The sequence below is a fragment of the Myxocyprinus asiaticus genome, chromosome 7 (genome assembly GCF_019703515.2).
Source record: "Myxocyprinus asiaticus isolate MX2 ecotype Aquarium Trade chromosome 7, UBuf_Myxa_2, whole genome shotgun sequence".
NCBI lineage: Eukaryota > Metazoa > Chordata > Actinopteri > Cypriniformes > Catostomidae > Myxocyprinus > Myxocyprinus asiaticus.
In genome coordinates, this window is record NC_059350.1 from 554,314 (window position 1) to 576,648 (window position 22,335).

General features: G+C 40.2%; 2 protein-coding genes across 3 annotated transcripts; one reads left to right on the forward strand and one right to left on the reverse strand.

Moving 5' to 3' along the window:
- The first annotated feature begins 3,811 nt into the window (after positions 1-3,811).
- LOC127444182 (multivesicular body subunit 12A-like) lies at positions 3,812-22,242 on the forward strand. 2 transcript variants are annotated; one of them, XM_051703422.1, is made up of 10 exons: positions 13,386-13,485; positions 14,095-14,190; positions 14,265-14,348; positions 14,435-14,534; positions 15,300-15,429; positions 20,198-20,338; positions 20,622-20,737; positions 21,040-21,098; positions 21,415-21,474; positions 21,703-22,242. In XM_051703422.1, the coding sequence occupies exons 2-10, from the start codon at positions 14,095-14,097 to the stop codon at positions 21,769-21,771; spliced, it is 855 nt and encodes a 284-aa protein (XP_051559382.1). In that variant the 5' UTR covers positions 13,386-13,485; the 3' UTR covers positions 21,772-22,242. The 2 variants fall into 2 exon arrangements, 1 of the variants encoding a protein (XP_051559382.1); XR_007897781.1 differs by lacking the exons at positions 14,435-14,534; positions 15,300-15,429; positions 20,198-20,338; ... (2 more) ...; positions 21,415-21,474; positions 21,703-22,242 and adding exons at positions 3,812-5,913; positions 9,323-9,429; positions 9,718-9,832 and having other exon boundaries at positions 9,911-13,485; positions 14,095-14,343.
- Positions 5,780-6,967, reverse strand: LOC127444183 (fibroin heavy chain-like). Its single transcript, XM_051703423.1, has 2 exons — positions 6,634-6,967; positions 5,780-6,603 (listed from the first exon to the last, which is right to left on the reverse strand). Exons 1-2 carry the CDS (start codon positions 6,965-6,967, stop codon positions 6,326-6,328), a joined length of 612 nt encoding a protein of 203 aa, XP_051559383.1. The 3' UTR covers positions 5,780-6,325.
- Positions 22,243-22,335: the final 93 nt, after the last annotated feature.

Here is a 22,335-nt window from a genome sequence, read left to right on the forward strand (position 1 = left end):
CACTCAGCCAGTCAGAGGCAGCACAGCAACCTCACAACTCTACTTAGCCAATCAGAGGCAGCACAGCAACATCACAACACCGCTCAGCCAATCAGAGTCAGCACGGCAACCTTACACCCCAGTCCACAAATCAGAGGCAGCACAGCAATCTTACAACTCCAGTCAGCCAATCAAAGGCAGCACGCAACCTCACAGCTCCACTCAGCCAATCAGAGGCAGCTCGGCAACCTCACAACTACACTCAGCCAATCATAAGCTGCACGGCAACCTCACAACTCCAGTCAGCCAATCAGAGGCAGCACGGCAACCTCTCAACAACTCTCAGCCAGTCAGAGGCAGCACAGCAACCTCACAACTCTACTTAGCCAATCAGAGGCAGCACGGCAACCTCACAACACCACTCAGCCATTCAGAGTCAGCACGGCAACCTTACACCACCAGTCCACAAATCAGAGGCAGCACAGCAATCTCATAACTCCAGTCAACCAATCAGAGGCAGCACGGCATCCTCACAACTACATTCAACAAATCTAAAGCAGCACGGCAACCTGACTGACTCCACTCAGCCAATCAGAGGCAGAACAGCAACCTGAGAACACGAGTTGACCATTAAGAAGTAGCATGGCAATCTCACAACACAAGTCAGCCAATCAGAGGCAGCAGAGAAACTGAATTTCAGTGAATAACGGCTTAAATTTCAGTCTGTTCCTTACACAAATCGTACAGCTTTAGAATACTTATATTTAAGTATTCTAAAATGTGTGTGTGTGCGTGTGTGTGCGTGTGTGTGTGTGCGTGTGTGTGTGTGAGACAGCAGGACATTGGTTCTCTCTCTGTGTGGGAGTGTGTTTGTGTTTCATACACCGCTGTGAAGCAGCACAAACACACACGCACAATCTCACAGTAACCGGATCAGAACAGATGGACAGAGCTCGACTAATTAAAGAGCCCAGCAAGAAGAGAGAGAGATAGAGTGTGTGTGTATGTGTGTGTGTATGAGAGTGAGACCTGTTTTATACATTATATAACAGTTAGTGCTGGTACTCTAATCTGATTGGTCAAGCGTCATTCTCGTTTCATTCCAAACCCGTATGACTTTCTTTCTTCTGTGGAACTTAAAAAGAGATGTCAGGCAGAGTGCTAGTCTCCAGGCTCGGTCACATTTACCGTTGCATGGTAAAATGAGCCGAAATACATTCATCTCAATGGGAATTTCCTACATGAGGTTTAATGCCCACAGGATTTCGCATTGCAAGGATAAAAATGTCTGAGCCTTAAGTCACTATTCACTGTCATTGCATCTGGTTACAATGCAGTGTAAGTAAATGGTAACTGAGGATGTCAGTTCAAAACATTCTGCCTAACATTGCTCCCATCAATCAGTCGCTATGCACCTTCAGTTGACAGATGTCCCATTCTGTTTCTGACATGCTACACAGCTTCTCCAGACACTTTATTACCCATATCAGATAAAGTCTTTCCAAATATGGAAAAAAGTTAAAGTAAACAATGTTTTCAGTACATTTTGTTATTTATTTAAATAACTTGTTTTGTTCCTTATTTAGCAACTTTCATTTAAAAAATGGTTTCAAAATTGCAAATTTTGTTTGCTAACATCATTATTTTCCAATGCATGTGCTATTTCTCCTATGGTTCCTGTTTGGTTATTTTGGGGGGAATTTCTCATTTCTAATGTTCTAGAAGCATTCTCTTTAGGTTCTGTTTTTTTGTAACCATGAACAAACATTCCCAGAACGTTGCAGGGAGGTTTTTGTATGACAGCCTAAAGAGTACTTACACAGAACTTTCTCTAATGGTTATTTTTAGGTTCTATTTTTTTATAACCTTTTATAACATTCTGGGAATCAAACATTTTAAGCAGGGTTTACAACATTTTTGGTGGAGAACACCGTTCTAGGCGTAATGTAATGAAATGATTGCATTTTCGAACTAAAACGTATTAGCATGGACGTTGCATTAACCACAAACCTTATTTCGAAATTCCAGAGTGAATTGATTACGATTAACCTGAGCTGCTCTATTTGTGTCAAGTTTTGGCGACACATATATTTATTGATCAGAATAAATGTAATGAATGTACTCTCTGTTTCTCTTTGTCTCTGCAGGTGTTGTATCCAGGTGAGGATGATGGTTGGCAGGTGTTTGGATCTGTTCAGGGGAAGTGTGTGTGTTCAATACTGACTCCAGATCAGAGTGTGTGCAGTGGAGACCCTCGACACACTCGACTACAGCAGATCTCTGATCACGTGAGGACCGCCGCTGGGTTTACTGTCACAAACAAATCTTTGTTTAAGTGAGTGAATGCAGATAATGTGTGTTACAGGTGCAGAATGTGTCTCAGTTCATGGAGCTGCTGAACTCCAGGACGTCTCAAGATCTTCAGCACCTGAGAGACTCAGAGAAGCTGCTCTTTACCGTGGAGACCAGATTAAAAGCAGCCCATAATAACCCACACAGCCTCACCACCAATAGTTTACAGGTAACACATCTAAATGATCACATTTCACACAAAAAAACATATGCATTATTTTTCTAATTGAAGATATCCCCAAAGTAAATCTTAGCAAACAAACACACATTCACACTGGAGAAATCACTCCAGATCTTGACTATCAATATTAAAACGCCTGTTTCCATCTCTTCTCGTGTCTTTCAGGAGTTGCTGCTGGAGTATGTCTCAGTGTCGCCCTCTGAAGGTGCTGTTGGGTCGGTTCCGGGCGGATGTGGGGCAGATTGAGGATGTGATGGAGGAGTTGGAGCAACTCAGCAGTTCTCTCTCCATACTACAGGAACAGGTCACAGTGTACTACTATAATCAGCTACAGCACAGAGCATTTGTGTTAGAGCGCCACCTACAGGCCTGCGCCATCCAGCTGGGTACTCGTGTGTGTGCATGTGTGTGTTTAGAATTAAACATACTTTACATAATTGCGCGAACATACGTAGATCCAAATCTTTGGCCAAAACATTGCTAACATGCAGTCTCGTCATATATACTTGATTATAAATGCATTCCTGTGCTACTGTGGCGGTAACAAACTTCAGTACTCAAGAGAGCGATAGAGTTACCTTCAAACGCTGTCTCCGAAGGCTGTTTAAAACTCTGCAGCACCACGGAGCTCAACTCGCAAAGTTTTCCATTAAATTCGACCCAAATCATTATCAAAAGACATAGATTATTTACTCTAGTGATTGCTGGATGATATATTGTGTTTAAGTATCTTTCATTTAGCTTACACAATGTATTTTCAGTTACAAGTATGTCTTTTGTGGTTTGACAGCTTGAATGAAAGACCTATTCATGGCTACATACAGAGAAATTGCATAATAATCGTTGCCATTACATTGTGCGGTTACACCAGTTTCATACACTAACCTGCAAACTCATAAACGTCACTTTGTTAATTCTTGAAGTACAAAAACCTTCTTAACTTTGGACTGCCATCAGCCCTTAATATATGTGTGTGATATCTGTGCCTTGTCCATGCCACAACCAGCTTCAGTAAATGTTATGTCGCCCCCTTGAGGTCTCCCAAAGCTATTACATCAAACTACATTGAATGGAATGCAACCAGCAGTAAATTGAAAGCACACAAATTGGGCTTCTAATTTAAATGTCAGCTGATCATACTGTAATATATCAATGCCTCAAAAATGTATTGATAAAATAACATTCCTATCAATAATAGATAAACTGATATTTTATGACATCCCTAGGTATTATTCAGGTAGCTAGCTATAACCATGTCGACAGTTTTAAAACTTGACTCTAGAAGACCTTAATAGCCCCTAATGGCAATGGTGAGAATGTAAATTATGATTTGTATTCTGAACATAACATTTACAATTTGATGTTGTGGCCGAAACATATAAGCCACAAGCTAAATGTTGTGCAATGCTGCTTTCCAAAATGTGTCAAAGTACAGTTCATAACACAATGCAAGTTCATGCTGCATTCTCAACATTGCCACAAAGGTCACTATAGTGAGATTAGTGTGAACTGTCCACTTCTATGGTGGGCTTTCTCTTTCAAGTCAGCTACTGTCATGACAGAGCAACAGTTTGAAGAGAATATTGCTGAGCAAGTAAGTTAAAGGCAATATATTTATAGCAACTTACCAGAATAATAACACATTCAGTTTAATGGCACAGACGTTTGAAGGAAACTCTATCGTCCCCTCTATCGGTTTGTTACTGCCATGTTCAACGTGCTTTGGCACTTGGCAATATGTTGGCCAAGCGCTTGCATATGCATTTGCATATGTATACATACTTCCGTAAAGTATGTTTCTAAAGCGTTAGCATTCACTGGTGTTGAGTATGTTTCAGTGTCTTTATGCCATCACAAGCTTTGATGTAATGGGGGTAAGTTATTTAAATATAAAATTAATAAAATTCATAGCAATTCATTCACACATGATAATTGTACATAAAGAAATGTTTCTGACTAATGTGGAATATACTAGAGGAAGACCGATATATCGGTTTTACCGATTAATCGGTTCTGATAGTTGCTTTTTGGAACTATTGGTTGTCGGCAAAAATGTATGCCGATTGTTGCAATTAGTGTTCCTCTGTGGCTGATGCAGGAATATTCTACAGTATAACAGTGGCCACTAGAGGAAAAATAAAAACAATCACTGACTGACAATATTCATCCAGATTTTTATCCTCACTTCAAAGCATATTTTGTTATTTTGATTAGATAAATCAAGTATTCAAAATTGAAGTGAGGGCATGAAAAGCAAAATATAATTATATGGAAACATGCCCCTTCAGTACGTGCATCGTGTCTCCAACTTCATATCTTGTAAATCATAACAAAAACCTTTGATAATATAGATGTATTAACAAAATCGTTAATCTGTTGAATATTGTCATGAATCCCGCCTTTGTTGTTCCTCCCACTCACTACCAGAGGGCTCCATCACCTGGGGATTGACTTTAACTCTCTGGACTCCATTTCCCATAATCCCCATACCTGTCAATGATTACCTGTTCACCTGTTTCCAATCCATTCAGCTATTTAAGTCTCACTCTCACTCACTGTCATTGCGAAGTCTTGTTTTGCCCTGGCTGACATTTCTGAGCGTTCTCTGTGTTTATTGCATTACCTGTGTATGATCCTGGACTGTTCACCCTGTTTTGACCCGTTACTGCCTGCCTACTATTACTGCCTTGTTTACCTGGAAATAACCTGTGATTGTCTGCCGCCTGCCCGACCTCTTGCCTGTTTATTGTCTACCTCTCTTGATTACCTTGGATATTACTGTTGCTGGTGATTGACCCCTGCCTGTCTGTATTACTACGTTTATTGTTATTAAAAGCTGCATATGGATTTCAACTCCACTGACTCATCATTACAGAAGACTTCTCCACAAACCGATCCAGCGGCTTTTCTGCAACTCACCACCGAGGTCTCAGCGCAAGCGGATGTATTGGCCATACACCATCAACAGCTTGACTGGCTGTCATCGTTAACAGAGGAGCTTGTTAAAACTTTGCAAAGCCTCTGTTTACCAACACCAAACCCTTCAGCCTGTTCATCCAATCCAGCAGCTTACCCGGTCTCACCTAGCACATTCACCACTAACCCACGCCTTACCTTTCCTGAGAAATTCAATGGATCACCAGCTAAATGTAAGGGATTTCTGCTCCAATGTTCTCGGTTTGTTAATCAACAACCCACACTATACCCCACTGATGAGAGCCGCATTTCCTTTGTTTGTTCGCTGCTTACCGGTAAGGCATTAGACTGGATTGCAGCAGTGTGGAACAGCGACAGAACAACATTCCCTTCGTTCTGTTACTTCCTCCAACGATTTCGTGCTGCGTTTGAACATCCAGTAGGAGGCAAAGATGCCGGAGATCAACTGCATTCTCTTCATCAAGGTAATGCTCCACACCATGTCGCAGCCACATCTGAGTCTGCTCCATGCCATGTCACAGCCACGCTTAAGCCTGCTATATGCCATGTCACAGCCACGCTTCAGCCTGCTCCATGCCATGTCTCAGAAACACCTCAGCCTGCTCCATGCCATGTCACAGCCAAGCCTGAGTCTGCTCCATGCCATATCACAGCCACGCTTCAGCCTGCTCCATACCATGTCTCAGCAACTCCACAGCCTGCTCCAAGCCAGGTCACAGTAACACCTCAGCCTACTCCACTCCATGTCCCAGTCAAGTTTGAGTCTGCTATACACTATGTTCCAGTTAAGTCTGAGTTGGTTCCACGCCATGTCATAATCTTGCCTTCTGTGGCCCCGGCCTTGAGGTCCTTCACGACCCTTGTCTCCAAGTTGAATTATCTGCCACTGATATCGGTGCGTAGGGCCACAAAATCCCTTTCCCACAAATTGTCAGTGCCCTTGCCTGCCACAGCCAATGAGCCAACACCCACGCCTGCCACGGCCAATGAGCCAACGCCCACGCCTGCCATGGCCAATGAGCCAACACCCACACCTGCCATGGCCAATAAGCCACTGCCCATGCCTGTCACAGCCAATGAGCCAACACCCACACCTGCCATGGCCAATGAGCCACTGCCCATGCCTGTCACAGCCAATGAGCCAACACCCACGCCTGCCATGGCCAATGAGCCAACACCCACACCTGCCATGGCCAATGAGCCAACACCCACACCTGCCATGGCCAACAAGCCACTGCCCATGCCTGTCATGGCCAATGAGCCAACACCCACACCTGCCATGGCCAACGAGCCACTGCCCATGCCTGTCACAGCCAACGAGCCAATGCCCACACCTGCCATGGCCAATGAGCCAACACCCACACCTGCCATGGCCAACGAGCCACTACCCATGCCTGTCACGGCCAACGAGCCAACACCCACACCTGCCATGGCCAACGAGCCACTGCCCATACCTGTCACAGACAACGAGCCAATGCCCACGCCTGCCATGGCCAACGAGCTGGAAGCTTCATCCATCCCAGAGCCAGCGTTGCCAGCCTCGTCCGTCCCAGAGCCAGCGTTGCCAGCCTCGTCCGTCCCACAGAGGTCGTTCCCAAGTCTCTGTCTACAGCCACAGAGGTCGTTTCCGAGTCTCAGTCCATGCCCACAACCACAGAGGTCGTACTCGAGTCTCAGACCATGCCCACGACCACAGAGGTCGTTCCCGAGTCTCAGTCCATGCCCACGACCACAGAGGTCGTACCTGAGTCTCTGTCCATGCCCACGACCACAGAGGTCGTTCCCGAGTCTCTGTCCATGCCCGCGACCACAGAGGTCGTTCCCGAGACTCTGCTCATGTTCGCGACCACAGAGGTCATTCCCGAGACTCTGCTCATGTTCGTGACCACTGAGGTCATTTCCCAGTCATCCATTCCCATGGCTCTGCCTTCCATGGCTTTGCCTCTCGAGCCTCCTATGGCTCCGCCTGCCATGGCTTCACCTTCTACGGCTTTGCTCCTCAAGCCTGCCATGGCTCCGCCTTCTATGGCTCCGCTCTTTGAGCCTTCCACGGCTTCACCCTACGATGGTCATTATGGTCAAACAGTTCAATATTTGTTTCATTAGACCAGAGGACATTTCTCCAAAAAGTAAGATCTTTGTCCCCATATCCACTTGCAAACTGTAGTCTGGCTTTTTTATGGTGGTTTTGGAGCAGTGGCTTCTTCTTTGCTGAGCAGCCTTTCAGGTTATGTCGATATAGGACTCATTTTACTGTGGATATAGATACTTGTCTGCCTGTTTCCTCCAGCATCTTCACAAGGTCCTTTGATGTTGTTCTGGGATTGATTTGCACTTTTAGCACCAAACTACATTCATCTCTAGGAGACAGAATGCGTCTCCTTCCTGAGCGGTATGATGGCTGCGTGGTCCCATGGTGTTTATATTTGCATACTATTGTTTGTAAAGATGAACGTGGTACCTTCAGGCAATTGGAATTTGCTCCAAAGGATGAACCAGACTTGTGGAGGTCCACAGTTTATTTTCTGAGGTCTTGGCTGATTTCTTTTGATTTTCCCATGATGTCAAGCAAAGAGGCACTGAGTTTGAAGGTAGGCCTTAACATACATCCACAGGTACACCTCCAATTCAGTACACCTCCTATCAGAAGCTAATTGGCTAATTGTCTAAAGGCTTGACATCATTTTTTGGAATTTTCCAAGCTGCTTAAAGGCACAGTTAACTTAGTGTATGTAAACTTCTGACCCAATGGAATTGTGATATAGTCAATTAAAAGTGAAACAATCTGTCTGTAAACAATTGTTGGAAAAATGACTCATGTCATGCACAAAGTAGATGTCCTAAACGACTTGCCAAAACTATAGTTTGCTAATATAAAATATGTGGAGTGGTTAAAAAATGAGTTTTAATGACTTCAACCTAAGTGTATGTAAACTTCTGACTTCAACTATAGACTATAAAAAGCTTAATTTGGTAAATACTTAAACATAGATACTTGTAATGGAGCCACAGACAAAAATATAGCGAGTAATAGCTAAGTATATGTCTTTGACAATTAAGTTGGTGTTGCTTATATGCCGTGTTTTCACTTATAACTTCGTGAAAAATAAACGGCACATAACATATCATACCATTACTTAGAAGAGGTGATTATCTTTCAGACGAGCCCACACACAAGATAATCGGATGCATAGATCATTAGATAATCCACATGAAGCACAATGTTACATATGACCACCAGGAGATGGCACCAAATACATGACACAGACTCAATGATGACTCAAATGACACAGAATGAAACTCATTCTGTGAAATCTCATTACTAAAATCATGTCTGCATGCTATGCAAACCTTTAGACATTGTTATTTTTGCATGTGTAATTAGTTCTTATGTAAAATTATTAGGTTTTATTTGTTTGGAGAGGCTTTTGGACACTATGATAAAACATTTTTGTGATGCTATAACTTTTGATTGCTTTGTTGTATCAACACAAAATGTTTCTCATATAAAGTTCACATGATTGGGAACAAAACAAAACAAAACAAAACAAACAATAGTTTTTCGGAGCCACCTTATTTACACCCAGAAATATATAATGTCAAATAAAAAAAAGAAGAAAAAAAGTAAATTTTGGCTTTTTTTTTTTTTTTTTTTTTTTAAGCAGTTTCTTAGGCTGAGAGTCTCCAAATGTATCATAATCTATATCATTACAAAATGTGAAAAATGTTCTTTACAATGATACCAAACACTTGACCCTCCTTGTTTTTTTTATGTGTAGACTGATTCAACTGATTATCAGACCTGTTTGTGTGTGTGTGTGTGTGTGTGTGTGTGTGTGTGTGTGTGTGTGTGTGTGTGTGTGTGTGTTTCAGGTTGTGGTAGACTCACAAGTATCGCCACTCCACTCACTGTCAGATCTTCAGGTTCTCGTTTTGGATCATGGATGATGGACTGTTTGATTGACAGCTCTGACAGTCGCGTATGTACAGGACAATCCAAACACTCCGTGACATCACAAGACAACACAACATTTAACATTTAAACATTTAAGTTAATTTTGAACAAATTCAACATGATAATTTTAAAGCTTAACTGTATAATTTATCATATCTATTTTAGATATGAGTCACTATTAGTAATCCATTGATAGCTTTGACTTCCTGTAGTGTGTGTTTATATGTGTTTTTGTGTGTGCGTGTGTGTTTGTGTGTGCGTGTGTGTTTGTGTGTGTGTGTGTTTGTGTGTGTGTGTGTGTGTGTGTGTGTAGGTGTGGGTGATGGATGGTTATTTTAAGGGCAAGCGTTTGGTGGAATATCAATCGCTCAGTGACTTTGCTAACGGACAGAACTTTTTGGTCCATCATCTTCCTCATCCATGGTCAGGTATGAACGTAAACACTAACATAAACATAAACACATGATCTCAGTGTTTCTTTAACTTCAGGTACTCTCATCTGTCAGGTACGGGTCATGTGGTGTATAACGGCTCGTTGTACTATAATAAACACCACAGTAATGTTCTGGTCCGGTATCATCTGAGCTCTGGGTGTGTGTTACAGCAGCAGTCTCTGGATCGGGCCGGATACAACAACACATTCCCATACTCGTGGGGCAGCTCCTCTAACATTGATCTCATGGCCGATGAGACCGGACTTTGGGTAGTTTACTCCACGATTCCCAGTGGAGGGAACATGGTGGTGAGTCGCCTAGATCCAGACACTCTGGAGGTGGAAAGGTCCTGGGACACGGGCTTTCCCAAACGCAGCACTGGAGAATCCTTCATGATCTGTGGAACGCTGTATGTCTCTAACTCACATCTGGCTGGAGCGAAAGTTCACTTCACATACTACACGAGCAGCTCATCATACGAGTACAAGGAGATCTCCTTTCATAACCAGTACTCGCACATCTCCATGCTGGAATATAACCCCAGAATGAGAGCACTGTACACCTGGAATAACGGACATCAGGTGATCTATGACATCACACTCCTGCACTTCATCAGGACATCAGCAGACACACAGAGAACAAACACTCGAGACAACAATATCACTCTGTAAATTCAGACAAACAGAGAAAATCCTGACTGTAGGAATTTGACTTATTATTATATGCTAAATTCTTCAAAGGTATAGTGCAGCTGAAAAATAATGTAATTACATAAAATGTATTATTAAACTATAAACATTTATTATAGCAGGACCTCATCCTGTCAAAGTGTTTGATTTGCATCTTAAATTTTGTCTTTTCAGTTTATTGATTGAATGCAGTCTCACTGTGTTGAATGTTTATATGTTACAATCAATAATAATATGATTATATAAGACTGTAAACGTGCATGAATGATGCATGTTTGGTGCATTATATAGTCAAAGTTTTATTTGCTGTCACATGTTTTTTTTCTCTTTAACCCTCCTATGGTATTGAACTATGGTGCCTCCCTTTGGTTTTCCCGGTCAGTTTTGACCGGAAGGGTCAGATTTGTAACCCATTTTATTTTATTTTTTATTTATTTTTTTATGATAATGATACCATTTCTTCTTCCCTGAAGTAAGAACATTAAAATGGTGGATTCTTTTGGGATTGTATGCTATTTTTATCTTATTTACAAGTAAATTTCTAAATTTTACTATTAATTTGCATATACAAATAAGCATTTCTTTTTTCATTCAGAACCTACATTTCTATAAGTTGACACATAAATATAATATGAGAATGTAACATAAATTGGAGGCATAAATTGCTGCTATCTGGTGAATAAAATATAAATAACTTGACTTGAAAATCATGTCATGTCAGTAACGGCCAGTAGATGACTGTAGACACATACTGTGTAGTCTGATGACTTGTTGTAAACTAATATTATATTTTATCACAAGATATATTTAGACATTATCAGAGTATTATTTGTCAAATTTAGCATTCAGTATTTTCAGTTAATGTCATTATGCTTGCAATCAAACCTGATCATGGTGTTACAAAGAGAAGACACAGAATAAGCATTTTTCTACCAATAATTTATTTCAAACATAAAAATGTAATAACTCCAAGTAAACGCATAATAATGTCAAGAAAATGAACATCAAGAAACAGAAATAAACTTAAAAAATTCTGAAAATACAATTAGAGAACAAAACAGAAGAATCAGAGTAAACATTTTGACATTTCAAACATTGTATAGTAAAAATGTATTTAGCAAACGTGTGTGTGTGTGTGTGTGTTTCAGATTGTTGTCATCAGCTGGAAAACAACAAATGACTTGTAATGCCAACAATGACCAAACGATGGCTGTAGAGCTCCACTTATTGATGCCCTTGTTTTCTCTCTCTCTCTCTCTCTCTCTCTCTCTCTCTCTCTCTCTCTCTCTCTCTCTCTCTCTCTGTGTGTGTGTGTGTTCTGCATTATGAGTGTGCTATCCTATCACCCCTACATTTCTGAGTGTGTGTGTTTTATCATTGTAGCTGATTTTTTTTTTTTTTTTTTTTTTGTGACAAATGTAAAAAAAAAAGTGTTATAGTCTCACCAGTTCATTCTTCTGTATGTGTGTGCGTGTGTATGTTTTGTACAGAGGGTGATTTAGAGTCTCACCCTGTAATTTATGTCTGTTTTTTCTGCATTGTGGCTGATTTATTGATTGTATTTGACAGATAAAAAAAAAGCTCAGTATTTTGGTCTTTCCCATTCATTTTCAATGGTGGTCAATCTTGACTGTGAATACCAAAGGTGTAGCTGTTCTTTATGATCACTGTTTTTTTTTTATGTATTTTTTTTATGTTCAGATGGCAAATGGAGGAAAAGTCACCAGGTTTTGTACTGCTTAGATAAAGGAAAACATTTTTATTAAATGAGGAAAAATTATTTCGGTCAGAAATGACCAAATACCATAGGAGGGTTAAGATACTGCTGAAAAGAAAGAGCTGCAGTACATTTTATTTTATTTAGAAAAAAAAGTGAGAAATACAAGGAAGTGTTGTGAATTGTACTTCTGTATTTTGGATAGTAAATAGAATATATCATTCAATTGTGAATAAATGTATCAGGTGTTCTAAATGTTTGTACTGTAGCTCACAAACAAATGGAAAATGTAAACATTTTTTACAACACGAACAAGTCATTAAGGATAAAACTAGAATGATTGTGTGATGGCAAGCTTGGAGATCCTTTTATATAAATACACAAGTATACTCATTTGATAACCGATGTCAAAGGTCACTTAAGAACATTTTAAATGAGCACTCTATATTGATTTTTTTCTTTCTTTTAAATTTAGCAGTGAAGAAATTACAATATAACAAATAGCCATATGTTAAAAATAAATTATATATATATATATATATAAACAATGAATTGTAATAAATTATATATATCAACTATAAATCTTAAAAGAACACAACAAAAGTGTTTTTCTAGCATTTTCAGATGCAGAGAATGTTCTGCTTAATTTAGTTAACAAATGACATCAAATGTGATTTGTGATTGGAGAATGTACACTTTTGTGTGTGAAACTTGGCAAAAAGTTATAAAAGATGAATAGTTTTAGTTTTAAAAAGTTTAAAAAGTTTTTCAGTTTTTTTACATAATGCAAATTGAAAGTACAAATGATCAGTTACAAAAATACATGTAATACATTTTGCCAAAATAAATGTCTCTTCTTACACCTTACAAAAGTCTCATTTAAATTTTCAATTAGTAAAACACTTCTCTAACTGTTCACTGTAAGGTTTTATGCCTTTTTCTTTCTTTAATAGTTTATTTAGCAAATGACATGAACAAAGAACAATTAGCAAAAAAAATATAATTTATGCAATTAAAATAATACACTATAGAAATGAAATACCCAATCAGAACGTAAAATAAGGTTATAATAGTATACTCATAAAAATGTGTTATTATTTCCCCTGTCCCGTTCTGCGCATGCGCTCTTCCGTTGTGACGTTAGCGTGTGCACTGTGGGAGTTGTAGTCCTTCAGTCTTCACTTCCTGTTCTGTGACTGTGAGTTCAGTTTGACAAGAACAAACTTTACATCAAACAGCACGTAAGTACTCAATACTGCTTTACATGTTTATTAGACACACAATCACAACACTGTTAAAGTTAATGCTGAATATAATCTGTATATGTTAAAATTATGAAACTATGATCGGTGCTACGTCGTACTTCGTGTGTTAAAGTCAAAAACAGATGGTAGTCGATATTAATAAATATAAACGGTGTGATTAACAGATAGACATACAATAAAACACGTCATTATCGTGTGGTATTCAGTTCAGTTAAAGGGATAGTACACCCAAAAACTTCTGTCATGTTCTCTCCTTCATTGTGTTCCAAACCTGTATTACTTTCTTTATTAAGTGAAACACAAAAGGAGATGTTAGGCAGTATGTTAGTCTCAGTCACCATTGACTTTTTATTACCTTTTTACCCCATACAGTGAAATTAAATGGTGACTGAGGCTTTCATTGTGCCTTACATCCCTTGAAAGAGCAGATGATTTTAATTTATTTTATTTAGTCTTGAATCTACATAAAAGAGCATGAAATTATCTTAAAATGTACAAATAAGTTTGGGGACAGAATTGTCATGATTTGTCACTCAGTTTTGTCACTATTGAAATAAATCTCAATTGATGTGTGTATTTCTCTAGATGTCTGTGTTTGAAGCGTCTAGCGCCACCAACAGGCCCATCACTGCAGTGGCATGGGCATCTAATGGCACCACCTGCCCCAGTCATTTCACCCTGGTACAAACCTGCACATACTATCAATGAATGTGCACTGCTTCATAGCCATTAATGTGATGTGTGTGTGTGTTTAGGTCAGTCTCACTGAAGATGGCGTCTCTGCTAACTTCAGTCGGGGGTTTGGACTCAAATCAGGATACTTTCTGTCTTACAGCAAGGTAATTTAAAATGTCCTAATGTCACTGCATTAGCAAAATGTCAAAGCAAGTGTTATTCCTTTGATGAAAATGATCTCTTTTTGTAGGATCTGTCTGGTGGGATGGTCGTGGCAGATGTGCAGGTGATTTCTGATAAAGAGACGATTCCTCACGGTTACTGCTACATCCCAGAATACCTGGAGCCCAGTAAGACCATTCACAAACCTGCCTAATTTAGGACAGAAACATACTCTACACAATGCACAACATGTAAATGGAGTTATTAAACGAAAGTTCGGGAGGAGCTTTGTATATAAACCGCCGCTTACCTCACTCAAGCGACAGTCTTTCTGGTATCCCTCCACCTCCCCATCTCCTTCCTCAATCTTCTAAGGGTTCCTGCCCATAGCTTCCTCTATATATCAAGTGAGAGGGAGAATTTAGAGCTCGTGTCAAGTCTCTTCCTCGAGCCCCTACTTTGCGGACAGAAAGCCACAAACGTTTACCCTTTATCACATATGAGCAGGTGAACTTGTGAATTGTGCATTCTTGCATTACCGTGGTGGTAACAAACCTCGATACTCAAAGGAGCGATATAGTTTGCTTCAAAAGTCTGTGCTAATAAACCACATGTGTTATAAATTATTATTCAGGTAGCAGCTATAAACAAATAAATATCAACAGTTTAACTTTAGTTAAGTTAACTTAAAATTAAGTTCAAAGTTCTTAAAACCGTTCTACTATGATAGTAGTTTGCCTGAATGAGAAAACTGATTGTAGTAGAACACTTCTAAAAGTTCTGACACATTTTGGTCCACAACAACACGTCAAATCAAGCTTGTGTAGGTAGAAGTGTTTGTGTACTGGTGTAGAGTCTGTTTCATGCCTTACAGTTTCCATGCAAATCTCACTCTCTGTCTGCTGTGTTGTCCTCAGTGTAAGTGTAAGCATTGTGTGTGTGTTTGTGTGCAGAAGCATCTGTTGGGAAGAAGAAGCGTGTCTGTGTGCGGATTGTTCCTGTGGGCAGTGTTGCAACAGCAGTTCTAGAGCTCAGAATGACGGCTAAGAACAAGACGACGTTGCAGCAGTACACTTGCCTGGGGTGAGATAACGCCTGGTCTAGATACAACTCACATGTTCTAGAATCAGACACTGTACGGCTGGTATAGAATCAGACATGACACACATGTTCTAGTATCAGACACTGTAGGCCTGATCTAGAATCAGACATGACACACATGTTCTAGTATCAGACACTGTAGGCCTGATCTAGAATCAGACATGACACACATGTTCTAGTATCAGACACTCTGTAGGCCTGATCTAGTATCAGACACTGTATGGCTGGTCTAGAATCAGACATGACACACATGTTCTAGTATCAGACACTCTGTAGGCCTGATCTAGAATCAGACATGACACACATGTTCTAGTATCAGACACCCTGTAGGCCTGATCTAGAATAAGACGCTGTACGGCTGGTCTAGAATCAGACATGACACACATGTTCTAGTATCAGACACCCTGTAGGCCTGATCTAGAATCAGACATGACACACATGTTCTAGTATCAGACACCCTGTAGGCCTGATCTAGAATCAGACATGACACACATGTTCTAGTATCAGACACTGTAGGCCTGATCTAGAATCAGACGCTGTACGGCTGGTCTGGAATCAGACATGACTTACATATTCTAGTATCAGACACCCTGTATGCCTGATCTAGAATCAGACATGACACACATGTTCTAGTATCAGACACCCTGTAGGCCTGATCTAGAATAAGACGCTGTACGGCTGGTCTAGAATCAGACATGACACACATGTTCTAGTATCAGACACCCTGTAGGCCTGATCTAGAATCAGACATGACACACATGTTCTAGTATCAGACACCCTGTATGCCTGATCTAGAATCAGACATGACACACATGTTCTAGTATCAGACACTGTAGGCCTGATCTAGAATCAGACGCTGTACGGCTGGTCTGGAATCAGACATGACTTACATATTCTAGTATCAGACACTCTGTAGGCCTGATCTAGAATCAGAAACTGTACGGCTGGTTTAGAATCAGACATGACACACATGTTCTAGTATCAGACACTCTGTAGGCCTGATCTAGAATCAGAAACTGTATGGCTGGTCTAGAATCAGACATGACACACATGTTCTAGTATCAGACACTGTACAGCTGGTCTAGAATCAGACATGACAAATGTTCTACTATCAGACACTCTGTAGGCCTGATCTAGAATCAGAAACTGTACGGCTGGTCTAGAATCAGACATGACACGTTCTAGTATCAGACACTGTAGGCCTGATCTAGAATCAGACATGACACACATGTTCTAGTAACAGACACTCTCTAGGCCTGATCTAGAATCAGACACTGTATGGCTGGTCTAGAATCAGACATGACACACATGTTCTAGTATCAGACACTGTACAGCTGGTCTAGAATCAGACATGACACACATGTTCTAGTATCAGACACTGTAGGCCTGATCTAGAATCAGACATGACACACATGTTCAAGTATCAGACACTGTAGGCCTGATCTAGAATCAGACATGACACACATGTTCTAGTATCAGACACTGTAGGCCTGATCTAGAATCAGACATGACGCACATGTTCTAGTAACAGACACTCTCTAGGCCTGATCTAGAATCAGACACTGTATGGCTGGTCTAGAATCAGACATGACACACATGTTCTAGTATCAGACACTGTACAGCTGGTCTAGAATCAGACACTCTGTAGGCCTGATCTAGAATCAGAAACTGTACGGCTGGTCTAGAATCAGACATGACACGTTCTAGTATCAGACACTCTGTAGGCCTGATCTAGAATCAGACATGACACATGTTCTAGTATCAGACACTCTGTAGGCCTGATCTAGAATCAGAAACTGTACGGCTGGTCTAGAATCTGACATGACACATGTTCTAGTATCAGACACACTGTAGGCCTGATCTAGAATCAGACACTGTATGGCTGGTATAGAATCAGACACTGTAGGCCTGATGTAGAATCAGACGCTGTACGGCTGGTCTGGAATCAGACATGACACACATATTCTAGTATCAGACACTCTGTAGGCCTGATCTAGAATCAGAAACTGTACGGCTGGTCTAGAATCAGACATGACACACATGTTCTAGTATCAGACACTCTCTAGGCCTGATCTAGAATCAGACACTGTACGGCTGGTCTGGAATCAGACATGACACACACATTCTAGTATCAGACACTCTGTAGGCCTGATCTAGAATCAGAAACTGTACGGCTGGTCTAGAATCAGACACTCTCTAGGCCTGATCTAGAATCAGACACTGTACGGCTGGTCTGGAATCAGACACACTGTATATTCGTGGTCTAGAATCAAACACTCTGTATACATGGTCTAGAATCAGACACTCTATAGACCTAGATCTGTATTCACAAAAAATCTTAAGGCTAAAAGTAGCTCCTAACGTGTAAACTTAGGAGCAACTCTTAAAAATGACCTAATTTTAGGACTCGTAAAATTTCCATTTAAGAGTAATTCATGAAGCATTTTAATGCTAAAAGTAGCTCCTAAACCCACAACAGCTTGGAAGTCATCCTGAGGACTTCTGTCTCCCTAAGAGTGACTCACAAACAATCCGAAGCATGGCTGCTATCGCCAATCCATGTTAAAAACAATATATTAGAATATTATAATGACATTGACAGTTTAAAAGGTATCTCCTGAATCATAACTGAGTCTATGTATTTTAATTCTATAATATTATAAATATTATAATGTTGACATTGACCTTTAAAAAAGGTATACCCTGAATCTTGAGGGTGTTTTCATTATTGTCAACTTAGTTAGAGATGCAGTTACCTCTCCTAGAAACTGGAACAACCCAATTACACCGGAGATAAAGGTTTTAAAAAATCTGCGCTCCCTGGACATATCGAAATAAAACTGTGTAGTGCGGATGAATTGGGAATTTCTGTCATTCAACAGCAGAATAATCTATCAAACTATATATGCCCTCTCCAGACCGCATATCATCCGACAATTCATAACGTATGTTTTTCTATGGATCCGTGCTCGCTGCAGAGAAAAAAGGGGGCATCTATCATATGTGTATATATATCGCTGTCTGTCTTGGCTGACAAATAGTGGTTCCCTGTTTACCAATCACTGAGGGTGATTTAAAAGAGCACACTAATAAAATGTGGTGTCATCCATAGCAACAAGGTCAAATCCGCCTTACTCTTATCTTAATTTCCTTACTAAAACTTGCTCTTAGCAGTTTTGTGAATAGGTTTTAAACAAAAACTCCTAGCTAGGAACTCTTTGGAGAACCCCTAGTGGTTGGATAAAAATCTTTGTGAATACGGGCACTGGTCTAGAATCAGACACTAGATGCCTGTTTTAAAATCAGCCACTGTATATAGCTGTTCTAGAATCAAACAGTCTAGAAGACTGTTCTAGAATCAGACGCACTCTATACGCCTGTGCTAGAATCAGACACATTATATACGGCTGTTCTAGAATCTGACACTTTATACGGCTGGTCTAGAATCAGATGCAATACACACCTGATCTATAATCAGACAGTCGAAATAACTGTTCTAGAATCAGATGCTCTATATGGCTGTTCTAGAATAAGACATACTATATGGCTGGTCTAGAATCAGACACTGTATGGCTGGTCTAGAATCAGGTGCTCTATACAGCTGTTCAAGCATCAGACACACCATATATGGCTGTTCAAGAATCAGACACACTATACGCCTATTCAGATACTTTATATGGCTGTTTTAGATCACACACTATACAGCTGTTCTAGAGTCATACACAATACACACCTGATTTATTATCAGGCAGTCAAAATGTTGGTTCTAGAGCCAGATACTTTATATGGTTGTTCTAGAATCAGACACTCTATATGGATGATCTAGAATCAGACAGATTCACATTCTCTCTCTGAAGGATGGAGGAAGCGGAAGTCGAGTAAACATCCAATTAAACTTTTACACCATATGGTTTGCTTTTCAGCATTATAAATAATCCCACACACTCTGCTGGCTTTTCGGCTCAACACTACACATACACTCGGTTGGCATTTCAGCTCAACACTAGCACACACAGTCAGCTCCGTCCGTCTCTCTCTCTCTCTCTCTCTCTTGAACTGGTGCTCTGGCTCCTCCTTCTCTCCTGGCTGGTTGAGACAATTCTCTGCCAGGTGTCCATCCTTACTGCTTGCCACAGCACGATTTACGGCTGTTCTAGAATCAGACACGCTGGACTGCTGTTCTAGAATCAGACGCTATACACACCTAGTATATAATCAGATGCTGTTCTACGGCTGTTGTAGAATCAAATAATCTTTAATTATGATCTATAATCACTCAGTGAGTAAAGACGCTGACTACCACCCCTGTTGTGAGTTTGAATCCAGGGTGTGCTGAGTGACTCCAGCCAAGTCCCCTAAGTAACCAAATTGGCCCGGTTGCTAGGGAGGGTAGAGTCACATGGGGTAACCTCCTCGTGGTCACTATAATGTGGTTCTCGCTCTCGGTGGGGTGCGTGGTGAGTTGTGCGTGGATGCCGCGGAGAATAGCATGAAGCCTCCACATGCGCTAGGTCTCCGCGGTAACGCGCTCAACAAGCTACGTGATAAAATGCGCGGATTGACAGTCTCAGACGCAACTGAGATTCGTCCTCCACCACCCGGATTGAGGCGAGTCACTACGCCACCACGAGGACTTAGAGCGCATTGGGAATTGGGCATTCCAAATTGGGGAGAAAAGGGGAGGAAAAAAAAATCATGATCTATAATCAGGTACTCTACACAATCTTTAATGTGTGTGTTTACATTACAGGGACATGAATGGATTTGTAGTCTGGTGTTTGAAGGGCCCATTCTCCACTCCAGTGCCTCTGGCCAAGCCTCGTAGTGTCAGTCTGGACATGAGAAGTCTCTCGCTAGAAGGAGCTGGACCACCACAGCCTCTCAAACCCAGGTACACTCTCGCAAATCCAGATACAGATCGTCAAACCCTGGTGCAGCTTCTCAAAGCACGGTATAACCTCATGGCTGGTGGGACTATCAGTCAACTGACTGAATGATTTGACTAGTAAATGAGACAGAAACAAATCATCCGTTTGCCTATGGACACAACTAGAAACATCTATTTACAACACTTTAAAGAAATGGGTGGTTGCCAGGGAGTTGCTTTGTAGTTGCTAGGGTGTTGGTAGTTGCAGACTTCACACAGTAACTGTCTGTCTTGCTTGTCTTCATAGCAACCTTCCTACTGCCCCCCCAAAGGTCAGCCATCACCGCAGTAACCTGGAAACCAACGAGTCATTGGAGGGGGTGTGTGGCAGCGGTAACCATAGTAACATCTTTGGGAGAACAGGTACAGCAAACATATGAACTGATCACATCGTCACTATACCTGTGACTACTGGAACACTGTTGTATAATCTGTTTGCTCTTTAAGATCTGGCAGGTCAGTATCCATATTAAAGAGGTCATATCATGTTAAAGTAATAACTTCGGCATGTTATAAAGGTCATATCATACATTTATATTGTTGTATTTTTTTTCCATAATTTCCACTTATAATGTTAGGCAAGGTTTCTTGTCATAATTTAGTTTTTCATGGCTATTTTCCATTGCTTAACTAACAACAGTATTGTGATGTGTTGTTTTGTGTAGCGATGGATGGAGTTCCTTTCACTCTACACCCGAAGTTTGAGTCTCAGTCAAACACAAAGGTGAGAAATCACAGATTAACTTTAGGATACAAATGAGGAATAATGTACAGCCAGCTGATTATTATAGAATAATAAAACCCGACAGGGCTATCAGGAGACCAGCGCAAAGTGGATTGTGCTTATGACACTACCATCATACACTACTCCTACTTACCAAATAAATATATGAACATTATCGATTAAATGTGAATGATTTCATTATTTGAGAAGAAAGAGAGTGTGGAGTCAAGAGACATGAAACTAGCACAGTTAAGGAGGAAATCAGTGTAATTCCTTGTAAGCAGTGTAATAAACTCTGTTTGTCTGTGTCTGTCAGGCGTCTATAAGCTCATTATGTGATATCCGGATAAAATCAGTGCAGGACATTGAGAATGAGGTGAGATCTTATAATTATTTGCTTTAAATCTTCGGAATCTTTATTGCTGTTTAATTGTTTTCTAATCCTGATTATCCACTGCTAATACATCATTTAGAGAAAATGTAGTGACGTCTCTTTCTGAGGACTTTTATTTTGAATTTGCCTTTTAGTGTTGTGATTAGTTGCTTAAATGGCTTTATATTTTAGCTTTAAACTCATTTTAATCATGAATTGTTTTTTCTGCAGTATAACTACACATTTGCTGTGGAAGAACTGGCATCAAAGAGAATTCGTTCATCAGTGACAACCTCCTAAAATATTCTTTGTCTAAATTATTAGCCATTTGATCAGTTATTTTTGGCTGTTTCTTTGGGAAAGTTTGTCCTGGTTTCTTTTTTCTCATTGGTCAATCTAATTCTTTTTTTTATCTGGGTTGGTTAAACATGATTTTCTGGATCCAAACACACATTCATGCTGCTGCTATAAGCTTTCCATGTGTTACAGCCTAATGCGTCTTAAAAACCCCAGCAGGCAAATCAAAGTGCCTGTTTATTAGCGATATGTATATATGCTATTTTATAATAGATTTTGTTTTTACATAAGTTCACACTAATATTGTTTATCTTATAAAAAACAAAAAAAAACAAAAAAACAAGTGTGGGACCAAACATTGATGTGTGTTTTCTCTGTTCTCTGAATTGTACTTGCTGCTTTTGAATATATTTATATATCAGATCATGTTACTCTATGGTGCTTTGTGAGTTCTTTAAATCACATTTTAATCCACTTTGTGTTATTTGTCATTTTGTACACATACAATTTAGGCCTAATACTTGCTTTTTTATTGTTATTTTATTGTTAATATTTTTATTATGTTCA

Coding starts and splice junctions, on each gene's coding strand:
- LOC127444183 (XM_051703423.1), bottom strand. CDS start 6,967: ATGGATGAAGCTTCCAGCTCGTTGGCCATGGCAGGCGTGGGCATTGGC. Junction 6,604..6,633: donor TGGCTCATTGGCCATGGCAG/GTGTGGGTGTTG, acceptor TGGCCATGGCAG/GCGTGGGTGTTGGCTCATTG.
- LOC127444182 (XM_051703422.1), top strand. CDS start 14,095: ATGTCTGTGTTTGAAGCGTCTAGCGCCACCAACAGGCCCATCACTGCA. Junction 20,339..20,621: donor CCACAGCCTCTCAAACCCAG/GTACACTCTCGC, acceptor TTGTCTTCATAG/CAACCTTCCTACTGCCCCCC. Junction 21,099..21,414: donor AGTCTCAGTCAAACACAAAG/GTGAGAAATCAC, acceptor TGTGTCTGTCAG/GCGTCTATAAGCTCATTATG.